Genomic DNA, 19,696 nt, shown 5'->3' on the forward strand with positions numbered 1-19,696 from the left:
TACTAAGGTTCATACTGTTTTCTTAAATGGGATAATCTCACTGCTAATAGCAGTATTGTCAACAATGTGAGTAAATTTCTAGAGGATAATTTGGCAGGCTTACATATTCATACTTTTTTGCCTGTTAATTGCATTTCTATAAACTTACCTAAGAAAACATTCAGAGAAGCCCACAAAGATTTGTATGCTTACTGTTTATAATAATGAAAAACTGGAGTGAATGTAAATGTCAACAGTAGCAGGAAGTTTAAATCATTACATATACATCTTGTAAAATTTAATTTTTTACTTTAAAATTGTTTATTTTCCAAATTTTCTACAACAAATTTCATAATCAGAAAGAATAAATACATATGTAGTGGTACAGAATTATTGAGTGTCTTCTGCCTTACCCAGCTTGAAAATGACTCCTTAAATTGCCAGGTAAAATTCCCCTATCTTCCACCTAATAAAAGAGGAAGGATTCCTTTCTTTCAGAATGAGGAGGGTCGTACTACGTAGTTGAAGGGTAAAGAGAGGAAAGATGTGGGCAAAGGAGGGAAAAGTGGCTTGGGCTAGAGCTGACAAAGGTTTTAGAGGTCAGTACCCAGAAGGGGAGCTTTGGTTTATGAGAACCCCTGGAATAATTTTTGAAATGAAGGGTCTTTTTGGAAGTGTTTCAGTTACAAATGAAATCATCTTTAATGGTTTTTAAGAGAAGTAAATAAAGGATAGAAATTCCTCTTTAATTACTTTTGCTATTTAAAAATGATTAGATTTTGAGCCATATGCCCTTCATTTAATAGAATTTGATATTTATTAAGAAAAAAGTAGATATTAAATATAGTACTTGTTTTCATTGTCAAGAGATTTGTATTTTAATCTCACAGATCCAACAATACTTAGGTAAAAGCTTAATCTGTGCCTCAGTTTCTTCATCTTTTAAAATACTTCTGCTTTTGTTAGGAAAAAATAAATAATTTCTCAAAGCATGTGTATTGTGCAATTAAGTAGGTATATATACATACATGCAGACAGATGATGATAGTCCTACTAATATGATAATCATGTGTGATAATTTATTGGCCATTTGAATTTCTGGTGAATTTTTTATGACCTTTGCCCATTTTTGGTTGTTAATTGGTAATGAATAATAATACATTACTGAAATATTCTTAAACATATTCTACCATTGAAATAAATATTAATAAATCTTATGTTTTTAATAACGTTGTATTGCTTGCAAAATATTTTTATATTATTTCAGTTGATCATCAAAACAATCTTGTGAGATCACCGGGGCATTATCTCTATTACACAGATGCAGAAACTGAAGCTTAATTGTGTTAAAGGCTTGTCCGAAGTCTCAGAGCTACTAAGTGGTATAGGCAAAACTGGATTACAGATCTCTGGAGCCTACTCCAGTGCTTTTTCTAGTATACTTTGCTGTCTCATTAAATGACTATACTGTAGAATTATCTTTTCATACTTGCTGCTATGCATGAAGCTAAAGGAATGAAAAGGGAAGTTTATATGAATGCTAGCTTTAACTTCACTCAGATTTTTCTTCCTAAAATCATTAGTGTCTGAACTCTTTGGGGAATGAATAGGAAGCTGAAATTGCTAAGCCTTCTTTATCATTTATTAAATGTGATTTTCTAATTTTACTGTAGATGCTGTAGTTAACAAGGGAGGTGATGAGTCCACAAGCAAAGGAGATGGTAAGAACTATTGAGAAGTATTTTTATGAAAATTAAAAGTGATACTGTGTTATCTATTGCTGTGAAACAGACAAATTACTCTGACATTTTGAAGCTTAAAAGAACGTTTATAATCTCCTAATTGTGGGTTAAGAATCCAAGCATGGTTTAGCTTGTCGCCTTTGGCTTCAGGTATCTCTTGATACTTTAATTAGGGTGTCAACAGGTGCAGTCACCTCAAGGCATGACTGGGCAAGGACTGCTTCGAAGCTCATTCACGTGGCTGTTGGCTGAAGAGACCAGCTCCTTCCCGTGTGTGCCGCTCCACAGGGCAGCTGGCAGAAGGGCAGCTGGCTTCCCCCAGAGCTGGTGCCAGAGGGTGAGAGAGGGCACTTGAGATGGAAGCCACAGTGTGTGACTTAATCTTGGAAGTGAGATCCCACCACTTTCGCTTTATACTCTTTATTGGAAGCAAGTTCCTAAGTTCAAAGGGAGGGGCTTTCACAAGGGCATGGATCCATAGCTGAAGGCAGGGATCATTGGGAGCTATCCTGGAGGCTGCCTACCACGATATATACCACAGACATATACCACATTAACAGTTTTCAGTTGTCAGAAACCAATACTGACTAAACATTCATTGTATTTGCAGCTTTCAATATATTTTCATATAAAATATCTCTTTTAAGCTTCACCACTCAGGGAGATAGATTGATATCATCCTTCACATTTACAGAACAGGAAACAGTCACAGACAAGTTTTGAGTTTTACCCCAGAGTTCACATGAAGTAAGGTGCAGAGCTGACAAATTAACCTGTTGTCTGAATCCAAATCCAAGTCTTTTTACTGTATTAACCTATCATGTTAAATGCTTTCCTTTAATATCCAAGGTTGGGGAACATCATATGCAAGTGCTGATTTTTTTTCTCTTCTTTTTCAGGCCTTGACTTCCTACCACAGTTGAACTCAGTGTTTCCTCCCAGAAAAAATCCAGTAGCTTCAAGCACTGCAGTACTGCATTCTAGTCCTCTTAATGTGTTAATGGGATCTCCAGGGAAAGAAGAAAATGAAAATCATGATCTGACAGCTGAATCTAAGAAAATGTATCTGGGAAAACAGGAATCTAAAGAATCCTTCAAACAGGTATCTGCCAGAAAAGGATACGGAACTCACTGTGTGTGTTTATCACTAGCAAATATGGTAAAGTTTACCACTAGAAAACAGGCAGTTGCCAGTGGAGATGTCCTAATTGTTGAGTGCTGTGTACTTAGTAGGTAGAAAATATTCTTAAATCTTGATGCCACTTGTTAAAAACTAAAAGATACCTTTGAAATCTGTCTTTGGCTATGTAGGTGGTAATAGCAGGTATAACCTTATGCTGTTTCTTCTAAGACAAGGTAACTTGATTTAACTGGGTAAGAATATTCTTTAGAATGTATTTCCATTGCAGCAAAAAGCACTAAATTGGTGGTCAAATCATTTACCCTAAGTCTTAGAGCAAATTGCTAAGAATGTAATTCATCATTTGTACCTTCTGCTGTAATCCTATATAGAATGTGCTGTTCAGTATGTCTGTTTATTTTCATATTATTTTTTTAGAATGATACTGAAAAAGATACTTAGGAAGCGCAAAAATGTCTTTTGACTTATTTTTCAAATATTTCTGACTAGTTACCCCATGAGTTTGTTTTTGCCTGTGACTGTCATTTTAAATGACATTCAACAGCAGATTCTTAGTAAATAAGCTTTTCCTCATCATGTTATCATTGAGATTGTTTTTCATTAGTAAACTTGATTTATTTTGCTACTGGTCCTAGCAATATTTTTTTCTCCTTTAGTATCCCTTCCTATTTTTCTTTTTTCTGACCCTACCTACTAGAAAAAAGAGAAAAGTAGGTACAAATTATCAGGATAATACAAGTAAAACCAGAATTTAAATATTAATTGTTTATTTTAAATGTGAAGTTTCCAAAATTGATCTCGGGTGCTGAAACTGGAAATCTAAATACCCCTCCATCATCTAACCAAACAAGAAGTCCTGAGAAATTTGAAAAGCCAGAAAAAGAAATTGAAGCCCAGTTAATATATGATCCTCCAGTCAATGGCTCCTCAACTCCTAGTAAGTACATAAAACTTTCTGATGTTTGAAAGTGTTAAGTTGAAAACTTCCACTGTTTAACTTGAAAAGGACAGATTAACAGAGTGATCATAGATGAAGAAGTTCAAGGAGTTTAAAATTTATGACACTTCTCTAGTGTGTGACTCTCTTATTAGAAGACAAATGTATATGCAAGGTTAAACTGAACCACACTGATTTGATACTCTATGGGTATGAATTTCATTTTCAATCTAATATGTAAGGGTATTTAGTATGGCCCAGATAGGAATATAATACAGGGCCTTTTGGGAGACGGAGAAGATGGCGGAGTAGAAGGACGCTCGCAGGTCACCCTCTCCCACAAATACACCAAGACCCACATCTACAGACCCACTCAGCCAACCAGAGCACCTGTGGAACTCCGACAGAACATCGCCGTCTTCAAAAGATAAAGACGCCAAAAATCTGGTAGGAGAAAAGGAAAAAAGAAAGAACAAAAGGCAAAGCAGCGCGGGACGGGTCCCGCGGGGAGGGAGCGGCAAAGGAGGACTGGCGCTCGCTCGCTGGGTCTCCCCTCTCCAACTGAGAGGCCAGCGGGACGGAGGGGGAGCCTCCGAGGCTCGGATCTGTACAGAGCAGCCCTTGACTAACAGAACTAAGTTAAACGGGCACAGAGCGTCCCCCCGACACCCAGCCTGAGACGCGGGCCGGCAGCGGCGGGCAGGGCCAGGCTGCACAAGCCGGGCGGAGGACGGAAGTGGCTGCACGGAGGCAGCAGCCCCGGGGGAACGCAAGGGGCTGCGCGCCGTGGCTGTGGGTGCACAGGGCAGAACAACCTGGGCCCTCCATAAAACAGCAAGGTTGATGTGCTCTCGGGGGAAGGGTGCACACCCCCATCTCTGAAAACCTGCGGAAAGTTTTCGGGGGAAGAGAGGCGGGGCTCAGGCACAGCCGCCGCCATATCCTCAGCGCTGAGCACTCAGGCGGGGGCAGGGGCGAAACCTGCATCCGCACCGAAGGGCTTAGCAGCCTCAAAGGCCAGACTGAGACTGGCCTGCAGCCTGGGGCAGATAGGATCCTCCACCCTGGTCCCTCAGAGAACTTGCTCCACAAAGACAAACAAGGAGCTGGGTTTTGGCTCGGAGCAGGGACAGGGCTGTCCCTCGGTCTTCCCCGAGCCCACCCGCGGAGCCCCGCACAGAGAGCGGAGCTACCGGCGGCGGCGGCGCAGGTAGAGGGAGAGCGGCCCCCGCCTTTCGGGCAGAAACACAGCCCCTGACCGAGGTGCTGGGAGGGGGCACGACCCGCCCTCCTACCCGGCCAGTCTGCAACATCTGACTGCGGCATCCGGAGGGGCAGCGACCCGCCCGCCCGCCCACAGCAGAGAGCTGCACCTGACCCAGTGTTAGGAGGAGGCACGATCTGCTTGCCGACAGGTGCTGGGAGCAGGACAGAAAAGGGCGCCAACCGAGGGCCTCTGAAAACAGCAAGCTGAGCTTCCAAAACAGGATGAAGACAGAAAGACTTCACATTAAAAGCACACAGACTCCAGGAGAACACCGACAACCCCCCTCCTTTTTTTTTTTTAAATCTGTTTTTACCTGTTCTATTTTCTATTACTCTCTTAATCTTTACTTCTTAATTCATTTCTATTTCTCTTGGGTTTTGATGTCCTGCTATTGATTAGACACAGGTTTCAAATACATCTATTCATCCCCCCCCTTTTTTTGTAAAGGTTTCAAAAGGACGTCTCAACCCGATTAATACTCTGCTTCAACTCACTCTTCTATTATTCATTATACACTGTTTTCAAACCCTCTTTCTCCCTTCTTTTAAAATTCTTTCTCTCTCTATTTTTTTCTCTTTTTTTCCTAAGTTCTATTCCTAAATAGGCATCAGATAGATAAAATCCTTAAGGACCAAAATAAACAACTGATACTCCATAAACCACAGTGCCAAAGAGGTATGAGCAAGATGAAGAAGCAGAAAAACCTTTCCCAATTAAAAGAACAAGAGAAATCCCTTGAAAGAAAGATCAACGAAATAGACATCGATAGCCTACTAGATCAAGAGTTCAAAAAAGGAGTGATCGAATTGCTGAAGGAATTAAAAGAGATAGTGTTTAGAGATATAAAATATGTCAAAAATGAAATTGAAGCTATAAAGAAGAGCCAAGTAGAATGGGTAAACTCATTGACAGAGATGAGGAATGATCTAATAGCTGTGCAAAGCCGACTAGATAATGCAGAGGAACGAATTAGTGATCTAGAAGACAGGGCAATAGAAAGCACCCATTCAGAAGAACTACAAGAGAAGCAAATAAAAAATAATGAAAATAGCATAAGGGACCTATGGGATAATATAAAGCGTCCCAATCTTTGCATAATAGGGGTCCCAGAAGGAGAAGAAAGATCAAAGGGGATTGAAAAGGTTTTTGAAGAAATCATGACTGAAAACTTCCCAAACGTAAAGAAGGAATCAGATATCCAAGTACAGGAAGCTCAGAGGGTCCCAAACAGGAAGAACCCAAATAGACCCACACCAAGACATATCATAATCAAGATGGCCAGAGTCAAGGATAAAGAAATGATTCTAAAGGCAGCAAGAGAAAACCAAAGAGTAAGTTACAAGGGAACCCCCATAAGGCTCTCAGCTGATTTCTCTACACAAACACTACAGGCCAGAATGGAGTGGCAAGATATATTCAAAGCCCTGAATGAAAAAAAGATGCAGCCTAGGATCCTTTATCCAGCAAGGCTATCCCTGAGGATAAAAGGAGAAATAAAGAGTTTCACAGACAAAAAAAAGCTGCAGGAGTTTAGCAACACTAAACCCATGCTAAAAGAAATATTGAAAGGGCTATTCTAAATAGAAAAGCAGCAGGATGCTACAGAAATGAGAAACACACAACTGGAAAGGTGATAACTCATGAATTACAAATAAAGTAAACATGAAATTATAAAAGAAGACATACAAATTACTGAGAGTGGGAGAGGGAGGCAGGGAAATATAGAATATTTTTTTCTTTCTTTTTTAAATTTTTTTAACAGTAGGATGGGTTTGAGATTATGTTACTATCAGTTTAATAAAAACAGTTATAGTAATGGGTTGATAGATTTACAAAAAAGGGTAACCACAAGCCAGAAATTTACAAAGGAGTCACAAAAATTAAATAAAATCCATGATAATACAAAGGAAAATTATCAAACCACAAAAGGAAGAAGAAAGGAATGAAGAGGATATACCAATTCAACTGCAAAGATAAGTTCAAAATGGCAATAAACACACATCTATCATTAATTACTATAAATGTTAATGGACTAAATGCTCCAGTCAAAAGACACAGAGTGGCAGACTGGATAATAAAGCAAGAACCTTCAATATGCTGCATACAAGAGACCCACTTTAGGGAGAAGGACACATATAGATTGAGAGTGAAAGGATGGAAAAGGATATTCCATGCAAATGGAAAAGCCAAAAAAGCAGGTGTTGCAGTACTGATTTCAGACAAAATAGACTTTAAAACAAAGGCCATAAAGAAAGATAAAGAAGGACATTTTATAATGATTAAAGGAGTGATACAAGATGAGGATATTACACTCATTAATATATATGCACCCAATATAGGAGCACCTAAGTACATACAAGAATTACTAACAGAGATAAAGGGGGATATTGATGGGAATACAATCATAGTTGGAGATTTTAACACTGCATTAACATCACTAGACAGATCTTCCAGACAGAAAATAAACAAGGCAACAGAGAAATTAAATACTACAATAGAAAAACTAGATTTGGTGGATATTTTCAGAACATTACACCCCCCAAAAATAGGATATACATTCTTTTCAAGTGCACATGGAACATTTTCCAGGATCGATCATGTACTTGGGCACAAAAGAAACCTCAACAATTTTAAGAAGATAGAAATTATCTCAAGCATCTTTACTGACCACAATGCCGTGAAACTGGAAATCAACAACAGAGAAACAAAGGAGAAAAAAAGGAAAGCATGGAGATTAAACAATATGTTATTGAGAAAACAATGGATCAATGAGGAAATCAAAGCTGAAATTAAAAAATACCTTGAGACAAATGAGAATGAAAGCACAACCACTCAAAACCTATGGGACACAGCAAAGGCAGTGCTAAGAGGGAAGTTTATAGTGATACAGGCCTTCCTCAAAAAAGAAGAACAATCTCAAATAAACAATTTAACCCACCACCTGAATGAATTAGAAAAAGAAGAACAAAAAGCCCCAAAAAGCAGCAGAAGGAAGGAAATAATAAAGATCAGAGAGGAATTAAATACAACAGAGATTAACAAGACCATAGAAAAAATCAACCAAACCAAAAGCTGGTTTTTTGAAAAAGTAAATAAAATCGACAAACCTCTGGCCAAACTCACAAAGAAGGAAAAAGAGAGCACAAATTAGCAAAATAAGAAAGGAAAATGGAGAAATTACAACAAACAAAATAGAAATACAGAATATCATACGAGAATATTATGAAAAACTATATGGAACCAAACTGGATAACCTAGAGGAGACGGACAAGTTTCTGGAAACATACTGTCCACCAAAACTGAATCAAGAAGAATCTGAACGCTTGAACAATCCGATCACTAGAAAGGAAATAGAAATAGCAATTAAAAACCTCCCTACAAATAAAAGTCCAGGACCGGACGGCTTCACCAGGGAATTCTACCAAACATACAAAGAAGAACTCATACCAGTCCTTCTCAAACTCTTCCAGACGATTGAAAAGGAGGGAATACTCCCAAACTCATTCTATGAAGCCACCATCACCCTGATACCAAAACCAGGCAAAGACACTACAAAAAAAGAGAATTATAGGCCAATATCACTGATGAACATAGACGCCAAAATCCTCACCAAAATTTTAGCAAATAGAATCCAACAACACATAAAAAAGATTATACATCATGACCAAGTGGGGTTCATCCCAGGGACACAAGGCTGGTTCAACATACGCAAATCAATCAGTGTAATACATCACATCAACAAGAGAAAGGACAAAAACCACATGATCATCTCAATCGATGCAGAAAAAGCATTTGATAAAATTCAACACCCATTTATGATAAAAACTCTCGCCAAAGTGGGTATAGAGGGAACATATCTCAACATAATAAAAGCTATATATGACAAACCTACAGCCAGCATAGTACTCAACGGTGAAAAACTCAAAAGCTTCCCACTAAAATCTGGGACAAGACAAGGCTGCCCACTATCACCACTCCTATTCAACATAGTCCTGGAAGTCCTAGCCACAGCAGTCAGGCAAGAGAAAGAAATAAAAGGGATCCAAATTGGAAAAGAAGAGGTAAAAGTGTCATTATATGCTGATGACATGCTACTATATATAGAAAACCCTAAAAGGTCCACACAAAAGCTACTAGAGCTGATTGAAGAATTCAGCAAGGTAGCAGGTTACAAAATTAACGTTCAAAAATCAGTTGCATTTCTTTACACTAACGGTAAATCAACAGAAGAAGAAAGTAAAGAAACAATCCCCTTTAAAATAGCACCCAAAGTAATAAAATATCTGGGAATAAATCTAACCAAGGAGGTGAAAGAATTATACACAGAAAACTATAAACCATTGATGAAGGAAATTAAAGAAGACTTTAAAAAATGGAAAGATATTCCATGCTCTTGGATTGGAAGAATCAATATTGTTAAAATGGTCACACTGCCCAAGGCAATCTACAGATTTAATGCAATCCCTATCCAATTACCCAGGACATATTTCACAGAACTAGAAAAAATCATAATAAAATTCATATGGAACCATCAAAGACCTAGAATTGCCAAAGCATTACTGAAGAGAAAGAAAGAGGCTGGAGGAATAACTCTCCCAGACTTCAGACAATACTATAGAGCTACAGTCATCAAGACAGCATGGTATTGGTACCAAAACAGACATATAGACCAATGGAACAGAATAGAGAGCCCAGAAATGAACCCACAAACTTTTGGTCAACTCATCTTCGACAAAGGAGGCAAGAATATACATTGGAATAAAGACAGTCTCTTCAGCAAATGGTGTTGGGAAAACTGGACAGCAGCATGTAAAACAATGAAGCTAGAACACTCCCTTACACCATATACAAAAATCAACTCAAAATGGATTAAAGACTTAAACATAAGACAAGATACAATAAACCTCCTAGAGGAAAACATAGGCAAAACATTATCTGACATACATTTAAAAAATTTTCTCCTAGAAGAAATAAAAGCAAGAATAAACAAATGGGACCTAATGAAACTTACAAGCTTCTGCACAGCAAAGGAAACCAGGAACAAAACAAGAAGAAAACCTACGGAATGGGAGAAAATTTTTGCAGGTGAAACCGACAAAGGCTTGATCTCCAGAATATATAAGCAGCACATACGACTCAATAACAAAAAAATAAACAACCCAATCCAAAAATGGTCAGAAGACCTAAACAAGCAATTCTCCAAGGAAGACATACAAATGATCAAAAAGCACATGAAAAAATGCTCAATATCACTAATTATCAGAGAAATGCAAATCAAAACTACAATGAGGTATCACCTCACACCAGTCAGAATGGCCGTCATTCAAAAATCCACAAATGACAAATGCTGGAGAGGCTGTGGAGAAAGGGGAACCCTCCTACACTGCTGGTGGGAATGTAGTTTGGTGCAGCCACTGTGGAAAACAGTGTGGAGATTCCTCAAAAGACTAGGAATAGACTTACCATATGACCCAGGAATCCCACTCCTGGGCTTGTATCCAGAAGGAAATCTACTTCAGGATGACACCTGCACCCCAATGTTCATAGCAGCACTATTTACAATAGCCAAAACATGGAAACAGCCTAAATGTCCATCAACAGGTGACTGGATAAAGAAGAGGTGGTATATTTATACAATGGAATACTACTCAGCCATAAAAACCGACAACATAATGCCATTTGCAGCAACATGGATGCTCCTGGAGAATGTCATTCTAAGTGAAGTAAGCCAGAAAGAGAAAGAAAAATACCATATGAGATCACTCATATGTGGAATCTAAAAAACAAAAACAAACAAACAAACAAAAACAAAGTGTAAATAAAGGACAGAAATAGACTCACAGACAGAGAATACAGACTTGTGGTTACCAGGGGGGTGGAGGGTGGGAAGGGATAGACTGGGATTTCAAAATTGTAGAATAGACTACACTGTATAGCACAGGGAAATATACACAAAATGTTATGATAACTCACAGAGAAAAAAATGTGACAGTGTGTATATGTCCATGAATAACTGAAAAATTGTGCTGAACACTGGAATTTGACACAATTGTAAAATGATTATAAATCAATAAAAAATGTTAAAAAAAAATACAGGGCCTTTTGAAAATGGGTCATTAACTACCTAAAATTGTCTCCCCCACCCCCCATATTAAAGTTCTGTCCATAGTGTTCATGTCACAGACCCTAAAAACTTGATCACATTTAAAAGGATATTCGGTTTGGCAAGAAGAGTTATTTATACAAAACAACTCTTTGTGTAGAAGCAGCTCTTTTATATGGATACCTGTATTTTAAGGTTTCTGTGGATATATTGCATTAGCTTAAACTCGAGGGCTTTGCCTGTAGCACTATTTTACTCCTCTGTTCTTCTGTTTGTTTTTAATAGTCTTGGTTTATCTAGTTGGTGGTGCAGCTTGTCACATTCATCTTTTAAAAGAGGAAATGGTTCAGAGATTCTTCAAGATTAATTTCTCTTGTATGTTATTACATTAGACAGTTGGCCATTTATATATATAGATAAATGACTATTAGAAATAATGTTATAGAAAGTTTCTAAGATTTGTATTTCACACAGTGAATTTTTCTAAATGTCACAGGAACACTATTCGTTACCAGTTTCTCAAGTTTTCCATTGCCAAATCATATTTAGAAATGTTTGATGTCTCTTAGTCCAAGTTGACTATTTATTTTCTCCATTTTTTAATTTCAGATCCAAAGATAGCATCCTCTGTCACTGCTGGAGTTGCCAGTTCACTATCAGAAAAAATAGCTGATACCATTGGAAATAATTGGCCAAATGCACCACTGACATCTGTTCAAATCCGTTTTATTCAGAACATGATACAGGAAACACTGGATGACTTTCGGTAGTTGGGAAATTACTCTTTCTAGACCTTAACTGGCTTTTTTAACTAGATGTAAAACCATAAGTAGTATTGGTGGTTACTAACTTTGCTTAGGTTCTGGGGCCCATAAAACCATAGAAAACATGATGAGTTTTGTTGATCTTGAAGTACTAACTTTATTGTACATCAGCTAGGAAAAGGCACATTTCCCTAGGCAGTTATTGGATAACTTGGCAGGGCAGTCTAGCAGCCAGGTGCCATTGTGGATTTTTTTATCATCAAAATGTGGACAGATTCTGGTAAGCTCAAACGGGGTTCTTATAGTATTTATAGATCACCTATTAAGTAGGCTATGTGCAATAATGTAGTAGAGAAATATATTTTTAAAAGATATTTTTAAATCATTAAAAAATTTCTGAATATGTTTAAATAGAATGGATCGAATGTAATACTTAATGTTCTTGCCTAGAGCTATCCTTGTCTTCTCATTCTTTGAATTTTGAACATTGTAAGAATATTCTAGAATGCTTTTTCCTTTTACCTATCATCTTAATATGTTTTGAAAGCTATTTTCAGTTATTTGAATCTTTGTATTCTTTTTCCCTTTCTGACCCATAGTTATGTAGTATTCTTGCTCAGATTTGGAATATCATGAGCAAGAATATTGGAGAAGATGTAGTTTTTATTGGTGCATGTTTCTTTTTAATGTTAAAAATGTTTTGAAAAAATATTTTTAAAGAAAAATAATCATTTTGACATTTATAATGTGCCTAGTATATACTGATACTAAGGATACAAAAATCAATGGTCTGCCCACCTTACAGTTTAATTGGGGTAGGTGTAGTGTGTCCTGCTATGATGTGTTTCTTTAATGTGAATTAATTTATTTGTAAATAGGCAGCAGTAACAATGTGATGGGAAATTTTGTTTCACGCAACAGCTGCCAAAACAAAGTACATGAACACAGGTGAAGGCAGCAAACCGCCTCTCAGTGCCCATCTCTTCCTATTCCCTTCCCTTTAACTTGGTTTGGCTGTGTGCTCTGTGTTAGGAAGTGCTTATTTTGTGATTGTTCCCCATCTTTGGGCATTTTATCCTCCATGCTTGACAGCCCCAATCCTCTCTTTTTCTTTCCCCTTTTGTCAAGTGGCCCTCCCTTTTTTTTAAGGTAAAATCTTTGATTATTCAATAGTTAAACTTTATGAGGATTTAAATTGTTTTTGTTAGTGCTCTGGTTACAAAGTTGCATAGGTTTTGAGTGGTCTGCCCCAGTCCTTTCTCCTCGAGTCTTGTTATTTTCTTTTCTTCTTTCTTTTTTTCTAGTTTTATTATTTCAAAAATACTTAAAAAGGTAGATCTCACATTAAGTGTACAATATACAGTATTATTAACTATAGGCACAATGTTGTACAGTAGACCTCGTGAACGTATTCATTTTGTGTAACTGAAATTTTATACACGTCAATTAGCAAATTCCTGTTTTCCCTTCTCTCCAGCCCCTGACACCCACAGTACTGTTCTTAGCTTCCATGGATCGGACTGTTTTGGATTTCTCATATAAATGGGATCATGCAGGTTCATCCATGTTGTCACTTCAAGATTTCCTTCTTTTTAAGGCTGAATAATATTCCATTATATGTACATACCACATTTTTTCATCCAGTCCTATAATTTTCAATACACAGTTTTAAAGAATATGAGGTATTTCAGGAATGCATATATAAGGCAAAATAGCAGAATTGTCCGGGTACAGCCAACTACAATATAATATGAATAAAGAAATGTTGGAAACACAGAAATGGAGCAGTTCTGCTGTGGCAGATTTAGAAAGAAGTCACTGCCCTGCCTTCAGCTTTCAGCATGCCTTGCCTGCCTGCACCTGGGGTGTAGGGGTGGGTAGGGGCACCTCTCCATCAGCCATAGGAAGCTTCCGCCTGGCACTCAGGGAGCACCCAGAATGGCTCAGAGGATTTCTGTAAATTCACCTGCTCTGACTTCAGCCTTCAGTAGGTCTTGTCTGCTGTATGTTACAGTGGAGGGTCAGAGGTGGGTACTGAGAGGCTCTGTTAGCTGTTCTCCCTCAGCTCTGGAGGCAGCCTTCTCCATGAGGGCCTGGAGTGCTTCAGGGGGGTTAGTCTCAGTTTTAAGTCTTCATGAGGCTTAATGCATCTGTGACTTAGGGGCTCTCTCTCAGCCCTCCTGCTCTGCCCCTAATTTTTAATGTGAGCACTCAATGAAGGCCTTTGGCGAAAAGTTGGTGAACAAGTGGAGACTTTCTTGTTGGCTGGGACTCCTTCCTTGGGGTTCAGAACTGTTGTGACAGTCTTCACTTGGCCTTCAAAAATCTATAAAAATTTCAGCTAGTTCTTACTCTATTAATGGCAGCTTTCTTCCTCTGCTGCTTTGTCAAGGATGAAAACAGTTGTAGGCTATTCTCCTAGAGGGACTCATCATTTTCTGGATTTTAGTTCATTTAGGTTTTTTTTTTTTTCACTCAGAGTTGAATTTATTTTAAAATGTATGATTCTGTAGGTTACATGGTTTGTTCTCATTATTAGGGTTGGCGAGATTACATCCTAAGCAGAAGTCTGTTGGTTTATTTCTCTTGTCTTTCAAGATTTCAGTTTCTTCTGGCAAGCAAATCACTTTGATCCTGTGCTTGCTGGGCTTTAGTTTTTCTTAGGGCTAGTTTATTTCTCGTTTGCCTTTATTTGTGAGATTTGGTCTGTGCCCTTTTAGGATGTCAGCTGGATGTCTTGAATATTCACCAGGCCTTTTTATCTTGGTGGGTCCTGAACTTTAACGTGCAATTCTCCAGTATCACAAAGCTGCTAAAATCTTTTTCTCCTCTTTAGCAGTTACTTTATGCTTGGTTTCCTGCCATCTAACTCAGTACAGGCATGGCTTACGAGTCAGAGATGTCTCCAGGGGAAATTATAGTTTCAAGTTTACTTTCTACAGATACCGTCTTTCCAGAATCTGGGACCTTGCAGCCTTGGCTGCTTTAGCAGTTCCAAATTCTAATACTCCCCAGCCCAGTAAGACTGTCTCAAACTCCAGGCCACTGCTTTTTAGTTCAGCCTCTTTCCCCCACACTGTGGAATCAGCACATTCCCCAGAGGGAAAAGCAGAGGTACATGTAGAGCTTATGTAGTAGACTCCCCTTTGTAAGACCCAGCCCTTCCAATCCTGGCTGCCTTAGTGGTTCTGTGATGCCTTTACTTTTTTGTTGTTTGTTTTTTAATACAGCTTTTGTCATACCTAAATTTTTAAAAATACCCTTATAGCTGCAACAGAAAAAGTAAGGTACTTAGGAATAAATCTAACCAAAGATGGTAAAGATGTGTATAGAAAAACATTTTAAAATTTTATTAGAAAACATTAACATTTAAATAAATGGGAAGATTGTATGAAGTTATCAGTTCTTCTAAACTGGTCTATAGATTGAATGCAATTCCAGTCACATCCCAACTGGATGTTTTGGAAGAAGATGATGAGATAATTCCAAAATGTATATATGAAAGAAGGAAGATCCCAGAATAACTAAGACACTAGAGAAGAATAAGTTTAAAGAGAACTTGTCAGATGGATCGGCTATAATTAGTGTAGCATTAGCACACAGTGGACAAATTACCCAAAGGAATCAAACAGGCCAAAAAGAAGCCTATGTATATATGGAAATGTGATATATTACAGAGGAACTGTATAGATCCTTGTTCCATGCTATTTAAAAAATTGGTTCCACAAAGAGTAAAAGGTTAAATGTAAAGGGAAAATTTTTAAGCATTATAAGATAAGTTATGTATGACTTCAGGGTAGGGAAATTATTTAAAAATAAGAGGGTATACTACCTATAAAAATATTGATAAATTTGCATTAATATTGGGTTAGTAAATTTGAGAATATTAACAGGAACTGTGCATCCCAAGACATCATTAACAAAGTGAAAAGAAAGATATCTGCAGTGCTCATAACCAACAAAGAATCAGATTATGTTAAGAACTCTTATAAGTTGTTTTAAAAAGACATTCAATAGAAAAATAGTTACAAGACACGGACAAGCATTTCACAGAAGAGGAATGGTATATGAACATAAGGAAAGATGCTTAAGCCTACAGATTAATCAGAACTGAAAATGCAATGGGATACCATTTCACACCCAGTAGATGGGAAAATACTGTAAAAAGCCTGGCAACACCAGACTTGGTGTTGAGCTGGAGGAACTCAGAGTGTGTCCACCGGTACTACCACCTTGGAAAATAATTTCTATTTTGTTAAGTCTGAATAGTGTACGTCAGGATCATACCTATAGCTCAGTGTGTCTACTCTTGGAATAGATCATGTATGCAAATTGGCACATGTGGATTGGGAGATACATATACACGATTATAACAACATTGTAATAAAAACTTGAAAACAATTCAAATTGACAGGAGAATGTGTACAAATCAGTGAATTAGATAGAATGGACCTTGAAAACATGGTACTGATTTTTTTAGTGTACACTATTCAAGACTACATAGGATATGGTACCCTTTTTGTAATGCTCAAAACCAACCACAACGAACATTTATCAACTACAGATTCTATGTTATATAAATACATATATGTGTATATATATATATATATATATATTTTTTTTTAAACATTTCTTTGCTCAACAAAATTCAGCATAGTAGTGACTTATTTCTTGGGCTACACAAGGGGAAGCTTCTATGATCTTGGTAATATTGAAGCCCATAAGTTGTGTGGCGGGTGACTGGGTGTTCCTTTTATTGTTATATGTCATAACTTTCATGTATTCTTTTATAGGCATGAATTAATTGCATTTTATTGAGTACCTCTGTTACCACCCAAATAGGCCCTTTCCATTCTGCTGGAAGTTTTTTTTTTTAATAGTTAAGACATTGATAACAGTTAAAATGTTCATTCTAATTTAAACCTGTCTCTTTAATGATAATTTTTATATTAAGGAATGTAGTGTAGTGAGAGTTCTGGAGGTAGACAGCCTGGGTTTATATCCTACCTCCATCATTTACTAGTTGTGTGACTTTGGATAAGTTATAACTATTCTGTGACTCATTTACTTCATTGGTAAAATGGAGGTAATAATTGCACTTAGTTGTGAAGATTAAATAAGAGTTCGTACATTTAAAGTACAAAAACCAATGCCTAGCACACAGTAATAAAATGCTAGGTACACTGGCATTTTTACTATTGTAATAATAATTACTAACATCCAATAATTTGAAACACTTAGAAGAGTTTAGCCAGTTTCTTGAATGATCTAGAATTGGCAAAACTGATAATTCTAATAAATATTTTACTTTCTTCCCTAGAGAAGCATGCCATAGGGACATTGTGAATTTGCAAGTGGAGATGATTAAACAGTTTCATATGCAACTGGTATGTATGATATATTTTAAATGGGCCTAGTTGTGGATTTAAAAAGTTCATAAAAGAAGTGATGTATTTTTACTTAGTTATATCTAGTTGCTAAGAAATAAACAGGGAGTTTTAGGAATGTAATAAGTAAAATAGATTTTAACTAGTCCCCCTTCTTTGTAATCTAAGATAGTTAAGGCTGCTTTTTGACAGCTTTTTTTTTTTTCCCATTTAGCAAAAAGCTTCCCAAATATTCAAATACTAGCTTTCCAAATACAGAAATTTCACTGGTGATCTTTCATTTATATTAACAAAGTAAGGGTGGTTAGGTACAAAAAATATCATTTAGCTAGTTAACTGAACATGAGAAAAATGATAGCTAAAAGTATGTAAAACAGCTTGCCAAATAATGTGAAATATTAATAATTTTATAAGTATTTCCCCCCTTTTCTAGAATGAAATGCATTCTTTGTTGGAAAGATACTCAGTAAATGAAGGTTTAGTGGCGGAAATTGAAAGACTACGAGAAGAAAACAAAAGACTACGGGCACACTTTTGAAATTTCACTGAATGTTTTGTAATTTGGGAAGCTTCTGGCAACACAGAACTACATGAAATCAGTATTGTTTTCATGGCCTCTAGGAAAAATTTTTTTCAAGTAAAAGGGTGATGGATTTTACACCAACACTATTTCATCTGTCAAAAATATATTTTTATATTAAAAACTGTATACTGTATCGTCTGCCTTATAGGAAAGTCAACAGGATCTTTATTTTCTGAAAGCTTTAGCTATACACTAAGTGCCCTTTTTCACAAAAGACAATTGTGCAAAAAAATAGGTTATGTGTGTTTTTTAATCACCTTTTTAAAACAGATAATATTTTTGGTTGCCTTCCAAATTTTTTGGATGTTTGATAATTAAAGAGTTTGATAGGTCTTCTATTTTTATGGAGAAAGTAATTTTAATTGGCGTTTTGTGTTTCTAAGCAATTGACTAAAAAAACACAAGGTTGGTTAGTAATTATTTTGTTAACTTGAAGTCAAGTATGACTATTATATGATTATTACTTGTACATTTAATAAGAAAATTTTTGGAATTTTGAATTGCACAGATTGCATTATATCTATTGCATTTATACTACTGTATTATACTTCTGACAAATATACACTCCTGGTTGGTATATTTTAGCTAACTTCACTTTACCTATGAAAGCTATTAAGGGCTTATAAGACTCAATCAGAACTGTGTATCTACTAATTATATCATGAATTAATAATACGCAAAATAATACTGTCAAATTTCAATCAATATGATTCAACTTACAGTCAGTGAAAATTTCCTATTAGATACTAAACGTGATAGTATTAGTGCCATTTTTTTTCTTCCCAAATGGGGTGTAGCTTATTTTGTGGTTTATATCATTTAACTTTCTCTAATTCTTTATGTGCTGTGTGTACTACTTTTATATTATTGGCCTTACTATAAAATAAATAAAATTAAAAAAATAAAAATAGGAAGGTTAATTATCAAAAGAATTCACACTTCTTTGACAGTAGGCAGATGTGAACATCTACCTGCTGGGATCTGTACTTTTAGTGGTGTAAGATTAGGAGACCTGCTGGCTTGTTTACCTTCTTGTAATCTCTTGTCCCAAAGATTTAAACTATGTACCTTGTATACAGCATTCCTGCCCAATTTTGACTTCTGAGATAAAAGTATTTACCAAAATAAAAAATCTAGGTAGCTTACTAACTTTTTTCCCCCAAGTGATGGAAGATTTTAAGAATATATTTAATAAGTGTAAACATACTAATAATTACTTCAAGAAATAAAAACAGAAGTTACTTTTTTCTAGTGTGGCTGAGAGAATACATTTTTATTAAAGCATAAAGGGGTGCTAATATGACTTTCTTCATGACAGGTTATGAAAGCATTATGACTTGTAACAAGTTTTTTTTTCTATGTATCATTATCAAACAGGTTTAGAAGACTTAAAGGTATGTTTTGCTACATGCTATTATTTAAATCAATATTTTCCTATTGCCTTTTTTTATAAATGCACATAGTGTGTATTAAGAGAGGTTGGATAAATAAAAAAATTTAGTAATTTTATGTGTATAGGTGAAACATTTTTGTCATGGAATTTAAAAGATAAGTACAAAAAATAAAATTTTAAATGATAAAAATGGGAAACCTGAAATTGAATTTTTGCCTCAGGCCAAGATGGAATAGTAGAGATTGGATTTACACAGCTGAAGTTTTAAAAGATGCAAAATACTTAAAATAGTTTTCATATATTGGATTTCTGAAAATAAGAAACTCTACTTAGAATTCTATATCTAGTGAAAATATCTTTCAAAACTGAAAATGAAATAAAAACCTTTTCAAGCCACACA

At 36.4% G+C, this 19,696-nt stretch overlaps 1 protein-coding gene across 3 annotated transcripts in view; it reads left to right on the forward strand.

Moving 5' to 3' along the window:
• Positions 1–19,149, forward strand: part of NEDD1 (NEDD1 gamma-tubulin ring complex targeting factor) — a 51,793-nt gene extending 32,644 nt beyond the window's left edge. For all 3 annotated transcript variants that reach the window (XM_010989978.3, XM_064491612.1, XM_064491613.1), the window contains exons 10-15: positions 1,653–1,700; positions 2,621–2,823; positions 3,646–3,799; positions 11,779–11,935; positions 17,254–17,320; positions 17,754–19,149. In XM_010989978.3, the coding sequence (XP_010988280.3) occupies positions 1,653–1,700; positions 2,621–2,823; positions 3,646–3,799; positions 11,779–11,935; positions 17,254–17,320; positions 17,754–17,858 (734 nt within the window). In that variant the 3' untranslated portion in view covers positions 17,859–19,149. The remainder of the gene's footprint in view (positions 1–1,652; positions 1,701–2,620; positions 2,824–3,645; positions 3,800–11,778; positions 11,936–17,253; positions 17,321–17,753) is intronic.
• The last annotated feature ends 547 nt before the right edge of the window (positions 19,150–19,696 follow it).

Source organism: Camelus dromedarius, chromosome 11, assembly GCF_036321535.1.
Source record: "Camelus dromedarius isolate mCamDro1 chromosome 11, mCamDro1.pat, whole genome shotgun sequence".
Taxonomy (NCBI): Eukaryota; Metazoa; Chordata; class Mammalia; order Artiodactyla; family Camelidae; genus Camelus; species Camelus dromedarius.